At 40.8% G+C, this 20,006-nt stretch overlaps 1 protein-coding gene across 29 annotated transcripts in view; it reads left to right on the top strand.

The window, feature by feature from the left end:
* Window positions 1-20,006, top strand: part of CTNND2 (catenin delta 2) — a 3,139,673-nt gene that overhangs the window by 1,709,419 nt on the left and 1,410,248 nt on the right. For all 29 annotated transcript variants that reach the window (XM_069219651.1, XM_069219660.1, XM_069219653.1 and 26 more), the window contains one exon: window positions 3,519-3,713. In XM_069219651.1, coding sequence (XP_069075752.1) covers window positions 3,519-3,713 — 195 coding nt within the window. The remainder of the gene's footprint in view (window positions 1-3,518; window positions 3,714-20,006) is intronic.

Below are 20,006 nucleotides of genomic sequence, written 5' to 3' on the forward strand. Positions count from 1 at the left end.
AATAGATTAACAATGGGGCTCAGAAGGCCATATTATTTTTATACAAGTCGGTTTGCGCACATTCAGCCCTGCAGCCTTTCCAGGGAGACTCAGAACCATAGCAACACTTATATCCCATACCACAATAGTTACTCATTATATTGGATAACACCCTCACATTTACAAATTGCTAGATCCCTTTTAACTGAGGTAATATTCTTAATACCTGGGTTAAACATGCTAGAGAAGCCAAGCATGGGCTGGTATAAGGGACTGCATCAGCGGCCTTTAATAGTCTTGACAAGAAGGGCTGATTTACAGCCTTCCAGAAGGCAGCATTATTCCCTGAATTAGCAGTTTCCCTCAACTCCTCCGAAGCTTTCCTTTTGAGTGTGGATTTCCTATTCTTGAGAATTTCCTTATACGATCACCTGGCACACATTATAACTTAATTTAGAATGCAGTTGCTTTGATAAAACTAATTTTAATTTCTTGCTTGCGGGAGTACATGCATAGTTAAACCAACCCTGTGGAGAACATTTTTTAATGGATCTGCTTCTAGTAAGCCCCTTTGCCATAGATAAACATAAGAAATTAAAGGCCTCTAAAATATTCTCTGAGTTTCATTAAAAGAAGTCAGTGTTAAGATCACATGACTGTTATTCTTAATAAGCCGCTAGAGAAAATCCTCCTCATCTATTCTGTCCCATTTGATTATAGTACTTTTATTTCGTGAATGTGATAAATGTGCCAATTCTCCTTATGATTGCCCATAAAACAGACTTCAACAATATAGTCCCTCAATAAAACAGTTAGGTCCAACGACAGCATTGCAAAATCAACCTCACCCCCATTCCCAGACCGTTTATAGGTGGAGGGGGGGGAATGGAAGAGGTGACCTCTTCTGCTGTAAGTTCTTCAGCAAATACCACGTTTTTGGACATTGCAATCATATTTATGGCCTCCCCTTATTGGACACGCTATAAATTTACTGCGGCCATACCATCTGTCGTTTTTGTACAACATATCAGTCTTGTACTGTTATCATATAATCATATGTTAAAATTCCCCACAACCTCAATTGTGTGACCGTCTTGAAATTTTGTCAGACTATTTTAAAGGTAATCTATCACAGTAGTATCATGCACATCAAAAATATTACTGAGGAAATTAATTAACATAATATCAAAGGTGTTAGTGATCTGCAAGAGCACTAGTAGATAGTAAGGAGCTGATCCAATTACTTTTATAAGAAGACCCGTTAATTTTACAGAGATCAGAATGGCTAAACCCCCTTTGGCTCTCCCTTCCTGTGTTGGAGTATCTGGACTACACAGAAAATGGAACCCATTTTAACAAAAATCCTCAACGGTCCAATTTTCTTGCAGCCAAATAAAATCTGCCTTATTAATAAAAGATAACCAGTCAGGGTTGGCAGCTTTGAATGAATACCTGCAATGTTCCACAAGAAAAACGTAAGATCTTGCTGTACACTCTTCAGCCCCATACATACGTCCTTAATATCTGCTGACCACAGAGCATTGTTAACTTTGGGGACCACCTCATTATTTGTACTATTGAGACCATTATTTCACTGTGCATAGAATACAACCTGGATACTACATATGCCTGGCGATACCATCAACTGCACCGCTGCTAGCAGCGGATCAGTGCAAGGGTTCCAATACACTAATCCCATCCGCGATTAGACAATATATCGAGACATGGGCAAACTAAAGTGGCCACCTCAGCCCCGCATAATGTCCTCATACAGCATGCACTCTCAAATGCTACTGTGACATTGCCTACAGTATTGTGGCAGGAAATACCTTACTGGGATTTAATAGAGGAGGACTGGCCAATTTGCTCAAATCCCATGACAAATGATTTAGAGAAGCAAGATTCTAATTCTGATACTTTAAATTATTACATAACTGGTGCTAGTCCCCTGCCAAACTAAACAGTATGGGTTTAAATGCCACACTTGCTTTGATGGAGAAACCCCTGCTTGTGACTATCCATTCCCTATCTCGGCTCAATTATCTGTATTGAATGACACAACAGACATTATAAGTATCCCTAATCAAAAACACAGGTGGATGATGACATCGTAGGTGGCAGCCAAGGTGTGTATTTTGAGACGATGGTGCGCAAGATTACCTGCTTATGAAGAATGAAAGTCTGAAATGTTACAAGCAATGACTTGTTATCAGTAGGGTTAATGACCAGATGGATGTGTTTGAAAATATGTGGTGGGGGTTTCCAGAACGACCTAACAATATGAGACATGATCATTTTTCAATATTGAGTGTACCCCCCTAGTAACTAGACAAAATGTTAATCACTGGTTTGTCATCTCGTACCCTTACATTTTATGGATATGGACAGCACTACTGAGTGTGTACCCTATGTATGTGATTTTATTATACATTGTTGATGGTCGTATAGGTCCTCGGATCTTATCATTTTCTTCCCAGATTCTGGTATGGTTACCTCCAGATATCTCTTTCCCCGTGAGATTTCCCTTACTCCTTAATGCATTTTTGTGTGTGTCTCATAATCTTTGGCCAGGTGCAAAACGTTCTGTCATTAATAATTCTTGCTATGGTGTCTTTGCGGATTTGTAAAGTACTGCTATGGTTATGTTTGTTTATTGGAAGACACCCTAAGAAAAATCGCTTTAAAAAAACTCTAGGGAGCCAGAATTTTATGAGAAGAGCAATCACTGTTAATACTAAACTGCTTCTTTTTACATTTACGTTAGGGTTAAGGGAGGCTGAATGTTTACATCGTCCCAACGAGGATTTTACTGAAGACATCCAAGTTATTTTGGTCTGTAGGAAGGCTATCCTTTTATACATTCATCATTGTCCTCCACAAAGATCGAGCCTGCAATCAGTGCTCTGATCTGGATTTTAAATAACTTTTAAAATAAAATCTTTGGAAATTATACACTGTCCGCCTGTATCCGAGATACCCTGCCTGTGATTGGTGAGAATACCAATAACCACACTGGATAACACATTTAGGCGGTATTGAGGCAGAAAAAGCGGATGGCTTTTCATACTGTGAATGAAATACATTGTAATCTTAAACACTGCTGGAGCTTTCCAAAGATATGCCATGTCAATTGGATGCGTTTGTGTAGGAAGCATTGGCTAAATCGATGAGTCAGGGTGTAACGCGGTTAGACATAGATCAAGTTCTTTCAATGTATTCATCCACTGTTCTGACACTCATATTGCTTTCCTCTAAATTTCCCCCGATGCATCAAGCTATCTTTGTAATCCCCGTGGGAATTAATATTTTACTAGCTTAGCACAATATTTTTTTTCTGAAACATCTGCTTGTGGTGTGAAATACAGTTTTATTGCAAAAGCAGACAGCTGGACAACGATGATAAGCTGAATAACTTTACTGGTATCTGCTATTTACTGTATTTTATAAAGATAACAGTACGATGTCTTCTTGTGGTTCAATAAAATGGATTTTTGCATTTTGTTGTGTGATACAAGTTTTCCTTTTGCATATATTTACAGCCGGGTCCCGATCTTCTTACACCAGCCAACACAGCCATTTTGGTTCGGATCTCCGGTCACTTCAGTCTCCCGAGCACCACATAGACCCTATTTATGAGGATCGAGTGTATCAGAAGCCGCCTATGAGGAGTCTCAGTCAGAGCCAGGGAGATCCACTGCAGCCAGTACATTCCGGAGCATACCGCACAAGCACAGGTACGTGAACATCTTCATTCTCAGCTAAACCCTCAACACCAAAACTTGGATAAAAGGAACTACACCTACCATTCTGTAAATTTAGTAACCCGAGGTTTCCGAATACATAGATGAAATCAGTATTGTCAAGGGGACACAAAGGGACAAAACGTGAAAATCACAATAACAAGAGATAAAACTCTCAATAGTTAAGTGTAAAGAAGAAATGGGTCTAAAGAGAAGTGGGCAGAGTATAGGGGGATTTAGAACGGATTCGCTTTTAACACGTGTATTACGGAAGAGATTCGAACTTATGGTGGTAGGCCGGAGAAACAATGGAGGATGGTATTGAACTAATGCTCGCTGAGAAATATATTAACTGGCACTGGGAGGCGGGGTGGGGTGGGAGTGGGTTACTGTGGGCATTTATTTGATCGTTTATGGATATTTCATTTTTCCCTTGTGCATCTCCTGGCCAGGTTGGCCGTGCTGTTCTGGAAAAATTCAATAACCTTTGTTATGAAATAAATAGGTCTAAAGCACATGAATATTAGCAGGGTTAGGGAATATCACCTCGGAAGTCCATCAAGGGATTTACAAAATGTGGTAAAAAGTCCGTATTTTACTGCATTATATGTATTATACATTACAGAATTGTACATCATTGTTCTAGAAATAATAAAGTATTTAAACGCATATGTGTATTACGTGCTGAGCTAGGGTACCTAGGGTAGGAAAAGGAGGAAGAGATGGGGATGGAACAAACTGCATTTCTAAACTTAACCACTGCCCAAGCTTTGAAGGATGCATCTTCAAAAATCTTCATAGGGTTACCAACGAAAAGCAAAGTGTTTTAATAACACTTTCAGCTCCAAGGAGATCTTTGTGCAAATTCTGAAATATGTGATATTTCACAATTAAAATCAAAATGCATTGCACATCGTAAAGTGCAAGTTACATTCAAAAGTATTTCAACGTGCACTTATTGAGTTCTGGTGGAGAGAGACGTAGGGGAGAGATGCGATTGTTATTTGAGGTCCCCAAGTGATACACACAATGATGGGCAACACAACGTTTGGTATACTCGCTAATCCGGAGGCAACGACCTCCAGGAAGCCCCAGTCTATGAGGTTTGCAGCTTTGTCTTGTTCCTTGCCTTACTTCATGAGGTTGGCAGGTTTGTCTCGTTTGTCTGTTAGCAAAGTTCAGAAAATGTTGTTTGTCTTTAAATTATAGGAGTGTAGTAGGAACACACGAGGCCAAAATATGAATTAATAATGAAAAAAGCAGGATGAATAAAGAGAGAGAAAAAAGTATCAAAGAAGAATGGGGGACATATTTGTTCCCTCATCTGCCTTAGATGCTTGGGTCTAAAACCAAGACTGTGTTGCTGTCATTTATGCCAACTGCTCTGAAAGGGAGACGTTTTTCAAGTGAAACTAAAAGTCAAGAAAGTACAGAAGAATAGCACTTATTCTTAATTTGGCTATGACACCAGGAATATGAACATATATTTGTAGTTCTTAGTATGTTATCAATTCACCAAGGTGCAGTGTAAGAGCTGCAAAAAGATACCTCTTTAAGATAGTAGGTAGGGGTGCTCAGTGCAACTTGGTCCACAACAGGTGTGTCAAGAACATCCCGTTGAATTTACAGAGAACATATAAACAAAGGAATTGTGTTTGAGACCTCAAAGGCAGGACTAGGCTGCTTCAGGCATCGACTTAAACACATAGGACCTCATCACAAGTCTCGAGGTCACTTGACCTCCAGACTTGTGGATGGCAGTTGGACCGCTGCCAATGCAGCGGTCCGAGCGTCCTGTTTTGACCATGGCAGTCATGCAGTGTGGGACCGCCAGGATCAGAGATTCTGGCGGTCCTAATCCGCCAGGGCAGCTCTGCAAGCAAGATGACAACCTTGTTCTCCAAACAGCCATTTCATGGTGGTGAACTGGTGCAGGGAGCCCCGGGGGGGGGGGGCCTGCACTGCCCATGCACTTGACATGGGCAATGTAGGGCCCCCCTGGCCATCACCATCGTAATGTTCACTGTCTGGTGCACCTTGCATCATACAGCATTGCCGCCGGATCGATTACAAGCCAGAGACAATGCAGTAGGCTGTTTACCGCTAGGCTAGCCATCGGAAACTCTGATTTCCACCCGCTGACCTAGCAGGATACTCTTAATGGGCCAGGCGGGGAGGTAGCTACTATGGCGGCAAACTCACCTTTCAGAAGTTCGGCGGACGGCCTAAACCGAACTCGTAATAAGGCTCATAGTTGAAAAACTAGTGGGCAAAAGAATGCAGTTAACAGTACAATTTGTTTAAATTACAAAGAAGTTAAGGGGCATATTTATCCTCTGTTTGCGCCGGAATTGCGTCGTTTTTTTTTACGCAAATCCGACGCAAAGCTAACTCCATATTTATACTTTGGCGTTAGACCCGTCAAGCGCCAAAGATCTTGGAGTTTGCTTCATTTTTTAGCGTGGACACCTACCTTGCGTTAATGATATGCAAGGTAGGCGTTCCCGTCTAAAAAATGACTCCAAGGCATGTGCGCCTTATTTAAACTCCCGTGCAAAAATGGCGCACGGGAGTGGGCGGGTCAAAAAAAATGACGTCCAGCCGCTTTTGCGTCATTTCTTAACGCCTGGTCAGGGCAGGCGTTAAGGGACCTGTGGGCTCGGAAGGAGCCCAGAGGTGCCCTCCCATGCCCCCAGGGACACCCCCTGCCACCCTTGCCCACCCCAGGAGGACGCCCAAGTATGGAGGGACCCATCCCAGGGAACTTAAGGTAAGTTCAGGTAAGTATTTTTTTAAAAAAAAAATTGTGGCATAGGGGGGCCTGATTTGTGCCCCCCTACATGCCACTATGCCCAATGACCATGCCCAGGGGACAGAAGTCCCCTGGGCATGGCCATTGGGCAAGGGTGCATGACTCCTGTCTTTGCTAAGACAGGAGTCATGTCAATGGAGGGTGGGAGTAAAAAAAAATGGCGCAACTCGGGTTGAGGCAGATTTTTTGCCTCAGACCGACTTGCCCCATTTTTTGACGCCCAAGCTCCATTTTCCCCTACGCCGGCGCTGCCTGGTGTGGGTCATTTTTTTTGACACACACCAGTCAGCTCCGCCGGCTAACGTCATTCCATAAATAAGCCACCCGCATGGCGCTTTGGAATGGCGTTAGCCGGCGTTAACATTTTTGACGCACAACTGCGTTGGCGCAGTTGTGCGTCAAAAAGTATAAATATGGCCCTAAATGTTTTGCATGTGATTGTAAAGCAGTATTCGTGAAACAGTCTAATTGTTCATGCTCTGCTGAAGTAGGTGAAACGTGACTTAAGGTGTATGTGTATGCTTCAATCGCCAAACGAGTTTTGAAAAGAAAAAATGATGTACTTTATGCATATTTTCTCACAAAAAATGTCTAAAAGCCACGTCTGGCATGTTACTCAAATATTCTGTATTTGCTATTTTAAAATTAAGCCCCATTATGTTTTGCAAAGTATAAAGCCTTTTCTTCCACTTCTCACTAAATTTTCTGTTCTATGCCATGATGAAGAATTAACTTGGAAGGGGAAACATTTGAAAATGAAAGCATTCAATGAAACACCTTTGACAGTATTTTAATTACACTGTTCTTAACATGTTCAGGTCTTAGCAGTTATGTAGTGAACCATAATCATTAAAACCTATAAAAGTTTATCATAAAGCTAAAGGCACAAAAGAGGTATTTTATAAGAAATCAAATGGGACCATTACATCATCATACATATCACCACATCAGCATGAATTATTACTCAACTATCAAAATTTAGGGGCCTGTTCACAAACTGCATTTTGTAGTATGTTTAGCAGTATGCCAATAGTACTACTAAGGAGCTATAATATACTGTTTACAAATGTGCCCAGGTCTCCACCTCCACCTCTCCTATCTTTTCTGTGCAGATGTCCTGCCCTGACTGCAGAGGTCTCCACACATGTATGTATACGCTTTGTAGTACATATGGAAAGGACTGGGAAGTGGCTGGAAAATGGGAACTACATGTGACTGAATAGGTGGGGTTTGGGTACAATAAGGAAGTGCTTAGGGAGGGATTCGGGGAGGGGTGTGTACCCACTCACGAAAACGTAAGCCAATGCCTACTCACAAATGGCACTTCTAAAACTCCTACAGCTAAAAAGGACCCAAAACAATTGTAAATATTCTCCCGCTCATACCTGGATAAAGTCCAGCACCACACACAGCCAGACATTTGTACTGCAACACGCTCCTGTAGAAAATAATGGAGTCCGGCACTTCGAATACAACCTCACTGGAAATAATATAAAAATAATTTACTGTATTTTGACTTAAAAAAAATATAATGTATTTATGAAAATAAAAAATTATATATTAATATAAAATATTTTAATACACGTTTTGTAATTTAAAAATAAATGTAACTTTATTAGAAAAATGAAAATCCTTATATTAATTTAAATTATTGCAACACTTAACCTTTTACTAACTTTTAATAAACAAGTAGAAAGATTTTACTTTAGGTAAGAGGTTTTGAAAATAAATCTTAAAAAATAATTAGAATTGAATATACTTAAATTATTTAAATATTTAATTCAAAATTAGGTTAATAATGTTGTAGCATTTTATTATTTCGTCCCAGATTTAAAATAAATATAAAACATTAATTGACCATAATATATAGCATAAAATAATTTACAATTTTAAAAAGCTTTTTAAAATGTAAGTGACATGTTACTCGTAGTAATCTTATACTTCTACTACCTTTTTCAGGTATTGCAGATATGCAAGTTTACACTTTGTAGTAACCTTATACTCAGAAATGATGAATAGACAGATTTAATAAATGTACAATTAAATGTACATGTCTAGATTTATTCATGTGTAAATTTAGCCTTATGGTAGGCTTCTATGTGTTTTGCAAATGTATCATTACATCCCAAAATATCAGCTTGTCATCTGTAGTAAATAAACTAATTTTGTTCATGGTATGAATGTCAGTTCCTGATAGTACAACCATTGATTCCCAAATTCATGCTTTCAATTTTAGTAAACAAAATGATTCTCAAATGTCACCATATCACAATGTATGCATGTTCAGTAACTGTGTCCCCAAATAACAATTCGTGTTTTTATAAATACATTTATTAACAAATATCAGATTGTCATTTTCAATAAATACTCATTTTATTCCAATTAACTTTCTTTTATTTAGAGTTTATAGATGTATGCCATTCATAGGCATTATTTTCCCATGCATCAAAAACATATCAGTCACTATGACTGTGTCCTCTGGTACTCTAGAATGTGTAAGTCCATGCCAGCAAGCTGGAGCTAATGCTAGCTTAGGCCTATGTTTGCTCAAATGCCGAACAGTACCAGTATTTGTCCAGATATGCTCAGCCCTATGTAACTCAGTGCCATATACCCTCATGTGCCAGCTAGTGCAATCATGTGCCTCATCGACCTAGATATCTCCCAAATACCAATAACCCATGGTATAATATCTAATTAGGCTATATAGCAGCGGTCTTCAAACTTTTTTAGGCTGACTCCCTCCCAATATAAAGTTTTTTTGATGTCCACCTCCCCCCCCCAATAAACTTTTTTAGACGTCGAGCCACCACATCACCCCGCCCCTGCCACCACAGCAAAAAATTCTGGAAGCTTGTACCCTGCATCAAAAACAGCCATTCCATCCATAGATTCCAGGTCGTATTTGGAAAATAATATTAAAGTAAAAGTGCGTAGTAAACTGAAGTCCTTGTAGTGCCTGTGGTTAGGTGACAGATGCATATTACAAAGTTCAAATGAAAAGTCGCTAAGAAACATTTTGCACCAAAAAATTACAATGGTGCTTTATTTTTTACATAAAACACAAAATTTGGTATAGATGAATAAAAACACTAACTATATCTGTCAGACACACTTGTCACAGATAGTTACAGACTCATAAATTCTGTTTAGGCAACTGGATCAGTAAGAAACATTTTGCACACAAAAATTACAATGGTGCTTTATTTTTTACATAAAACACAACATTTGGTATAGATGAATAAAAACACTAACTTTATCTGTCAGACACTCTTGTCACAGATAGTTACAGACTCATAAATTCTGTTTAGGCAAGTGGATCAGTAAGATATTGAACAAAAGGAACATCAGAGGATGGCGAGCAAAAGGGCAAGACTCACAGCAGGCTTTTAATAATCCAGTTTGTAATTTGTCTTTTTCAGAGAGACAACAGCAAAGAAACCTGAATGCTCACAAAAAAATGTTCACAGTTTTATATAGTGGAAACACAACCCAAAGGTATTGGAACGCTTTACATTACACAAGGACACATTCATTGTTTTTGTTGGCACAGGGATGTTAACCTGATGCTGTGAACTGAACCTGGTTCTCCAGCTCCAAAGTCGGCAGCTCTAGTCGTTAAGCCACAACCTCGCCACGGACAAGATTTCCGGAAAAGAAGTCCCACAAAACATGCTTTTAGACACAAGTGAAAAATCTGTGGTTATGTGGAATACTGCCAGGCGATATCAGTAGGATGCTATCAACAATTTGCCAAGAAGGCCTAGGGGACACCTACATCAGACAAATATGTGATCAAAGTGATTACATCTCATATTCAGGAATGTGATGTGTGTTTTCAGTATTGCAACACAGCAACAGCTGACTAATATTACGTTAAATAATCTCTGTGACACCCTCCCATTTCTCATGTGAGGTCCTGTCTGATCTATGATAAACCTTTTTATGTATATTGCATGACACATAAACACAACATTTGTCTGCAAAATGCCTGTTTAGGCTCTCACACATCACCCACATCAAACATAGATGAAAGGAACAATCTGTTGAAGAATTATTCAAAATCATCAGGACGAGACACTCCAGAACAGAGCTGTGTCTATCAGGGGCCTCTGAAAGGGTGGGGATTTGGGCCAGAGCTCACTTTGCCCATTTAAAAAGTCAGATGCAGGGACTCGACCCTCATTTTTCAGAAGGAGAGTCAGCCACTCTGGCAGTAACTCTACTTCCTCTCCTCGTCAAAACATTCTACAGTCCCACTGGTAGTGGAACAAAAAGGAAAAGACAAAGACTTGTTAAAAAAAAAAAACCCTCTTCACGCTTGCCTGCCAGTGAATGGAATCTTCAGGGACGCAGCCCGTTTAAAATCCTTGCAGTGAAAGGCAGTAGCAGTGAGGTTACAGATCAGATAACCTCGGAGGGGAAGGCTTTAACATCATGGCAAAGGACAACAACCAGATGTGAAACTCGGCAACCACAAGAGGAAAGGCAGCAGCAAAGTAAAAGTATTTTGCAGATTTATGCTTGCAAAGTCTGCAGCAACACTGTAAGGTGAAATGGCAGGGTGGAGTGCATTCCCCCCCTGAGGTGATGCTGCACCGCCCCTAGGGGGCGTGCCCCACACTTTGAAGACCTATGCTAAATAGTCTAGCTAAAGCCATGTGCTCCGATATGACCCACAAGGAAATCATTGTCATGTTTTATATATGCATCAAATCCCTCTGTGGCCTAATGCATGCTTTTTTCACCAAGCAACTCGTGCTTAAATTTGGTCAGTCCTTGCCCAACTCTGCTGGTATTCTGTGTGATTGCCTGGTCGGGTTCTAAGTTTGGATGTTACTCAGCTTTCCTGAATTGAATGGTTACAAGACTGAGATCCTTATCATCGGTGGGGACTCTGACATGTGTTCTTCAGACTTTTGTCCACAGAAGCATGGTCTTCATCCTATCCCTGTAAAAATACCAAAAAATCTGCTGGTGATTTTCAACCAGAAATTATCTTTTGTATCGCTTATCCAAAAAGTCTGGGCCACTGGGTTTGCCCAACTCAAACCTCTCAGGAAAATTCAACCTTTAATTCTCCGTGACAAGTATGGGCTGGTGAAGGAATTATGCGTTGGATCCCACCTAAAATACTGCAATTCCTTCTACTTTAGCCTCTTAGACCTCGCTATTTCCAAGTGGCAGAGTCTACAAAATATGTCCATCTCTGGAAATTTGGCCATGTTTTCCAGGTTATGGGTACTCAGGTGATTTCTAATTTTTCAGCTTTTATGTATTTTGTGAAAGAATTACTTTCTGCTGAGGTCTACTTCATCTCCCTGTTTTTTATTCAATTTGGTCTACCTTTCTTTCATTCCTAGCACCAACATAAATAATCATCATCATCATCATAATTATCATCATTCATCATCACCATCCCAGGTGTTACAATGCTGATAAAGAGAATCTGCATTTGCAGGCCAAGTTAGTGATACTGGTGTTCTGGCGGGACCTGACAATGTTAAAATACAGGCAGAGGTGTTGTAATGTAGCTCTGAGGGTGGCTAGAAGAGACTTAGTGAAACTATGAGAAGTCAATCTGGCCCATCCCTGGAACTGATGGGCAACATCAATCATAGCTTGGTGCATGCAGTTAGAAAAAGTGGTGTACAAGGTACAGGTGTGCTTGCAGAAATTTGAGAACATCTGGGGTCAGTGAAAAGGACTCCACAGTGGTTTGTGAAAGACTATGTGCGGGATGCATAGACAATCCAAAACAAGTTTATAATTGTATACCGATGGTAGAATGCAAAACGTAATTGGCAGACCATGTCCAAGGGTATCCCATATGCCAGCGAATACCACTATTTTCTCCTTTCCATCCTATTTGACAGTCTGTGCCATGTACATAGATAAATCAAATAGGATAATGTTAGAAATTGTGTCCCTAGTTGTCCGTCATTTTACAACCTGTCCAAGTAGGGGCCCTCACTCGCGTCAAGGTAAGGGAGTCACACTTCTAAGATAACCCCTGCTCACCCCCTTATTAGCTTGGCACGAACAGTCAGGCTTATCTCAGAGGCAATGGGTTAAGTATTTGTATACACACACTAACACAGTGAGTCAATACAAATGGACCCCACACTAGTTTGAAAAAATAGCCAATATTTATCTAAGTAAAACAAGACCAAAACAACAAAAATCCAACATACACAAGCAAAGATATGAATTTTTAAAGGTTAAATCCCAATAAAGCGCTTGGAAACACATTGGTGCCAACTGTTGCTATCACCATGTCACAATGGAGTCGTTCCCAACCGTCTGATGCCACTCGCGGGAAGTGCGGCACCGGTCACTGAGTCACACGGACCCCATGTACAGTACCTTAGAAACGAGGCACAGTCAAAGACATGCTACGGATTCAGGGAGGTGAGGCATCACTGGAGCCCATGTGGTGTCGGTTCCATACTCCTACACAGGGGAGGTGAGGTGTTAGTTCCTTATGGAGGCAACGGAGGTGAGGTGGCATTGGCAGCGAGACATCAGTCCCTTACAATCTGGCGGGGTAGATGCGTCCAGCGGGTCAAGATGTAATGGGGTAACGTATCGGGGTCTCGGTCACACCACGGGACCACAGCTACCGTGGCAGAGTCGGATGTCACAGACATCGGTGGCACAGTACTCGGGACTCACAATGTTGCGGGACTTCATAGGCGCTGTGGCGGTGTAGGGCCTGTGGTATCGATTGCAGTCATCACACTTCATTGTGGACCATAGCTTTGGGTGCAGGCAGTGGCGCAGAGTTGGGCAGCAGCAGTGGTTCTGGAGTCATCTGGAGTTGATGTGCCTGTCTCTTCTTGTTTTATGCCAGATTTCACTCCTAAGGGCACAGGAACTGGAACTGTCGCCTCTTGGCAAGTCAGGGTCCTCAGCAAGAGAACCCTGGGGTTGGCAGGTGAAGCCTCTGATGTCCCTGAGACTTCTTAACAGGAGGCAAGCTCAGTCCAAGCCCTTGAACTTAACAAGCAGGATACACAGCAAAGTCCAGTCTTTGTCCTCTCCAAAGCAGAAGCAGCAACTGCAGGCCAACCCAAGAAAGCACACACAGCAAAGGGGCAGTACTCCTCCTCATAGCTGTTCTGCTCTTCTCCCTGGCAGAGTCTCGTCTTGATCCAAAGGTGTTCTAAAAGTCTGGGGTTTTGGGTCCAATACTTATACAAATTTCTGCCTTTGAAGTAGGCAAACGTCAAAGGAAAGTCTTTGTAGTGCACAAGCCCCTGCCTTTCCTGTCCTAGTCCCAGACACACTCTAACTGGTTGGAGACTGCATTGTGTAAGAACAGGCACAGCCCTATCCAGGTACAAGTGTCAGATCCTCTCTCTAGCACTCTAGCCCAGGAAAGCCCATCAGTATATGCAAGGCACACCTCGGCTTCCTTTATGTGACTGTCTAGAGTGAATTCACAACTAGCCCAACTTTCATCCTGACTCAGACTTGTATTCCACAGCCAGGCAGAGGCACAGAATGGTTTAAGCAAGAAAATGGCCACTTTCTACTAGTGCCATTTTTAAACATACAATTTAAAAACCACCTTCGCTGAAAGATGTATTTTTAAATTGTGAGTTAAGAAACCCCAAACTCCATATCTCTATCTGCTTCCAATGGGACGCTTAAGAGATATTTCATGGCAGTCCCCTTGTTAACCTATGCGAGAGATAGGCCTTGCAATAGTGAAAACAGAATTGGGCAGTATTTCACTATCTTAACATTTAAAGCACCCCAGTAGATGTCCTACCATTTAAATACACTGCACCCTGCCCATGGGGCTAACTGGGGCCTACCTTAGGGGTGCCTTACATGTACGATAAGGGAAGGTTCGGGCCTGGCAAGTGGGTGCACCTGCCAGGTTGATAAGGCAGTTTAATGGCAGGTCTGAGATATGTTTACAGGGCTACTCATGTGGGTGGCACAATCAGTCCTGCAGGCCCACTAGTAGCATTTGATTTACTGGCCCTGGGCCACATGGTGCACTTTTCTAGGGACTTAAAAGTAACTCAAATATGCCAATCATGGATAGCCAATCATAATCACAATTTACACCGGGAGCACTTGCACTTTAGCACTGATCAGCAGTGGTAAAGTTCCAAATGTACCAAAACCAGCAAAAACAAACTCAGCACACAGTCAAAAATACAGGAGGCAGAGGCAAAAAGACAGGGGAAACCACACCAAGGATGCCAGGTCTAACAGCTAAACATTTACATGTAGTCAATGATGCCCCTTACAGGGTCACAGCCATTTGCTTAGGTGTGCCCTTGAGACTTATAAATGCCGTCTAAATAAGTACACACAATAGGCCAGTAAATGGCACTATGTTCCCAGGTTGCCCTGTAGAATGTACAGTGCCGTTTGCCAAGGTGTGCTTCCTATGCTGCTTATTGCCATCTGTCAGGTATGCCCAACATGAAACTTTCCTGTATGCATTTTAGAGCAGAAAATGCACCACCTGCTCATTTTCAGCCATTCAGTATTATATGCTTGCTATGCCCTTCCAGCCAGTCATTGCCATGTGACTAGGTGCGACTCAGAAGTACCATATGAATCATAAGCCAGCCAGTTCCATATCACCAGGTATGACCATTGGCCAATCAATGTCATGGGCCAGTCAGCGTCATAAGCGTACCTATGCCTTATAAGCCAGTCATTATAATGTGCCTAGGTATCACTCTTTTGCCACTTAATGCCACCATTTATCCAGTTAGACCCCAACCTGCTATGCAGTGACTTGGCCCACGTATGAACATTAGGCTATTCATTGTACACACAGAATGATAAAAATACACAGGCACCAAGCACACACCTAACCATACACAGAAATAAATAATCAGTATTCACTTTCAGCACACTTACTTCTTGCCATTTTACTTGCCTGCTGTTTCTGGGAGTACTTAAACTCTGTGTATAGAATTCAGCCATGCAGAGTGATGATTTGCTGCACTGCATCCGTGAAGACTAGGTCGTATACAGTTAAGTGAGTTTCTGGATCTGAAACAAAAAAAAATCTAAAACCTTAAAGCCATCTGACACTCTCTATGTTATGATTAGATGAGCAAACCATAACTTTTCGTCAGTTGCACTGCTCACAACGTCATACTGATGTCACAAATGTAGGCCTCGAAAAATCTACTTGCCCACTCACTAGGGTGAGTCATATTTTATCAGATCAAGCTATTTTGGGACCTATTTGTGAGTTGACAAAGAACAGGTGTTCTGTTCAGTCAGAAAGTGAAGGAGACAAAGGTCAATAGTCAGTTTGTCTTCTTACAGTTACTTTTCCTTCTGACTGCAGAGTTCCAGGATTTTGTAAGGTGAACTCTGTGACCTGCTGTACAAAGAGTGTGAAATGAAAGGTTGTATTGTGTCAGCTTTTTCCTAACACACAACATTTAAATAACTCAGTCAATTGTACAGATATTTCAAAAGATATTTCAGTAGTTGTGAAAGCCCATTTTTGTATTTCTTTGTGATGAAAAAAATATTTGAATAGCATGAAAACAACTCGGAACACTTTAATTGGTGATGTGATAATGATAAATATTTTTTCTGAAACTCAGTTTTCACAAATTAATGTTAAAATACTATGTAGTTTTATCAGTAAACCTGCAAGTTGGTGGGAAGGTTTTTGGACTACTGTCTGTAGCATTGTGCTACCAAATCATGCTTTGGTACTAAATCTATTAAAAGTGAATGTTTAAACATAAACTCAGAAATACTCCTGCCCTGATAGAAGTGCTATTAGTAAACTAAGAGGCAAGTCATGGATCATGTGTACGTTATACGTGGGCTAGATTCTTATTGTACGTGGAAAAAACATGAAATCTATATAATCAAACAGACCTTTTTTGGGGTACAGCAAAAATGCTAAACTCACATTTTTGAAGGTGTACTCTTATATGAGAATGAAAAACAGGCAATTCTGTAAAATAACATATTTGCTTAGGATCACACAATTTGATACTCGTTTACGGGACAAGTACATTACAGTTAGGTTGAGTAGATTATTCAGGTTACTCGACCTGCAGGTGTAGTTGCATTTTTATCATTTTTCGAGGCCTGAGATTACATCATCTATGACTTCACTTGTGACATGTTACCTCAGCATCATTGATATCATCAGTGACACTATTTTTCAAATCCTTTTTTTGCACTGTGGAAATGTTATGCAGTTGTAAGAAGCATTTTTATGTACTGGAAAGGGTGCTAGGTACAGAAATGGTCTGAATGCCAGGCCTCAACAAAGACCTGCCTCTGTCCTCAGCTCATGCTGTACATTGTTGAAGGACTTGTGTAGTATGTATCTCCTAATTGAGTTGTTTGCAGGTTCTGAATGAAGGCCACCTGCACAATTTTACTATGCATAGCTAAAGTCCCCGTGGTCATGGTTATCTACCATAAATTAGCTCAGTACAGTGATTGACTAAAGGGGAATTATTGACTCAGTCTCTACTGTACACAGCCAAAGACTTCACAGTGGTTTATGACCATACAGGGATGCTAAGAAGTGGAATGAATTCCCACCCGAGCACAGATGACTGGTATGCACAGTGGGCTAAATACACGCAAGGGCTGGACACAGGGCTTAGCCATAGGCAAGGCCCTGCTGCACATCACCTACAGCTATGCACAGTGCATTACATTCATATTTGGGGTGAGCACAATATTTGGATGAACGTGAGGGAATCTTCAAATCACTACCAGGACATAACAGACAAAGTCAGTGGTTAAGAAAAAATGTGGAACACAAACATTTGTGTATCTATAGCTATATAATTAAAAATGTCTGTGGTGATTTGGAGTCACCAGTGATGATCGTTTGTGTTATTTGTGACATCATATGTGAGGTCAAGAGCAGTGCATTTGGGCAAGCTGTGGTTAGCTCAGCTAACCATACCTGCTCGATCACCACAACATCATCTTAAGTGTGTTTTTTGTCAGCAGTTATTTATGTATGTATGTATGTGTACAAGTATATGAAGGACAACAAGAAAGCAAGGTCTAGTGAGGTCAGAAATATGGCTCTAAATAGGGTCGGAAGACATTTAATATCCAAGAAAGAACTGACTCAAACAGATAAATTCCCCAAAGAAAAATATATTTTCAATACTATTTCTGCTTCCACCTTCTTCAGGCAGAATGAGGTTGCATGCTCGGTGACTGCTCAGCTGAATCGTAGAATCAGTGCAGTCCTGGGAATTGTCGAGATATGCAGTGAGCATTTGGTATTGTCAGTGTTGTTCAGTCTATGTAGATGCAATGATTTTAAATGCTACTTCCAGAAATGGTCTCTGAAGTTAAATAGTTCTGTCTAGAAAACATATTCCCCAAAGAAAATATGTGTATTCAACAGGACATGGTCTGCAAGGTTAATATAATTAGCCATATGCTAGTAAAGTTTTTCATTCATTTTTGTGACACATAGACCATGTAGAGATGTAATTTACTGAGTTAGGCCTAGACATTGATTTTTACGGTCAGGAGCTCTGGACTATCTAAATGACATAAATTAATCTGCATCTGAGATGTTGTCTTATGCTATAGGCTCTTCCACAGCAAAACTAATAACTGGTGTTATTTTTACCTATAGATCTTGTGCATTTCTAACAAGTTGTTTAACTTTAGCTCTCAAACAAAGTGTTTGTGATACGGAATTTCCGAGATAAGCCTTAATGTCTAGAGGTTTTGAAAATAACGTTTTGTAATTTTTCAGAAATGTCTAGAATGGGAGATTATTCTTATGTTATTTTTTCTAGTTAAGAGCTGATGGGTTGTAGTTTACTTCAGATGGGATTCTACTATTTCCCCTGTTATGCTTTTCAACCAAGTGCTTCCTTGGTGAACTGTGAAGATTTTCAAATTGGTTGATCTGTGATAAACAAACAATAACCATCCAATTGGGATCTTCTAAAAATGTTTCTGCTTTCTTTGAGTGTCCTCATTGTTACATTTCTGTCTTTTTCAAGTTCCTGATTGTTGTTGATGCAGAATTTCATGTGGCATGATTGACACACACTCCAATTTGAATTCAGATGAGCATATTTTTGCTTACTCTGGGCTCGCTATACAGATCTATGATTATTTTGTTTGTGAATTCAAAGATGTGCTAGCATTGTTACTGGTGAATATTATGTTAGGATTGATACTCCAGTTTTCAACTTCCTGCATTCCGTACTTGAAATCTGCCATCAATTTATCTGTTTCACCATTGTATCTTAGCCATTCAGGGATTTGATAATGAAGTAGCTAGAATCCTTCAGTTCTTCTTGTTTGACCATGAAGTTGGTCAAATAGAGCCTTGTATCTGCAGGTAGTGTGTATTATTGAAAACAAAGTTGCTCTCAAGAATAAACTTTTCTAACATATTAAGCACCTTGGTTAATGGTGTTAATATTTTTTAATAAGAGATTTATGTAGTGTATAAGAACAGTCTAGTGCTGTATATGGGTGTATTGAGATAAAATATCAAATGTAGTGAGGAAAGTGTCAACATCAGGTTTGTAGGTTTGGTTAAATTGCTCTGTAATCTGAAGGAAGAGTCTGGCATCCTTAACAAATGAAGGACAGTGGACTATGGGCTAGAGGTGATGGCCCACAAATAAAAATGTATTCGCCAATTCTTTGATTGATTGTTGATGAACAGAGAACACATTACAAAAGAACAGAATTTTTATTACATTTTGGAGTCTACGATTTGGGATGGCTGAACCTCTAAACTGGATCTGGAGTGCTGCTTGCCAGATCAACACAGTTGTTCAGATAATTTGCAAGTCTACACCTTCACACAAAGGTTTCTATTTAACTCGTCATATTGGCATTCGTATGTTCTGTAGTTATAGAACAAATTCTAGGCCTTTGCTCAAGAGGTTTATTTCAGATTGTCACAGAAGCACTCCAATTAAGTTAACTACTGTGTTTTGTTTCTGGAAGGTCTGCAGTTGAATGTAGCTCTTGTATTTTTGTCTTTTAAGATTGACATTTTTATGACATTCATTCATTACATTGACAGCCAAATCTATGAAATGGTGAGATTTAAAGGGAGGTATAAGAAATCCTAGCATGTCTCCAGTTTCCAGATGTATGGCCTTATTAGGAGTTCAGCTGTCTGACCGCCCGACTGCCAATATTTGGGAGGTGGCCGCGAAGCCGAACTCCCTGCTGGGCCGGCTGGCGGACACAGTGCGCTGGAATTGGCTTTGGCTCTCAGGAAGATCCAAGGTCAATGCCGTTGCACTGTGTGCACCGGCAGCACACTCGGAATGTGCTATGGCAGACAGTGCGCATTCCAAGTGTGCTGACAGGGGGGCCGGCCCCTGCACTGCCCAGGTAATGGATATGGGCAGTGCAGGGCCCTCCCTGCGGCCTCATCCCTGCCTTTCTCGACAACCTTTCCATGGTGAGGTCCCTGCCATGGAAAGGCCGGCGAAAAAGCAAATCGT

Source organism: Pleurodeles waltl, chromosome 2_2 (assembly GCF_031143425.1).
Source record: "Pleurodeles waltl isolate 20211129_DDA chromosome 2_2, aPleWal1.hap1.20221129, whole genome shotgun sequence".
NCBI lineage: Eukaryota > Metazoa > Chordata > Amphibia > Caudata > Salamandridae > Pleurodeles > Pleurodeles waltl.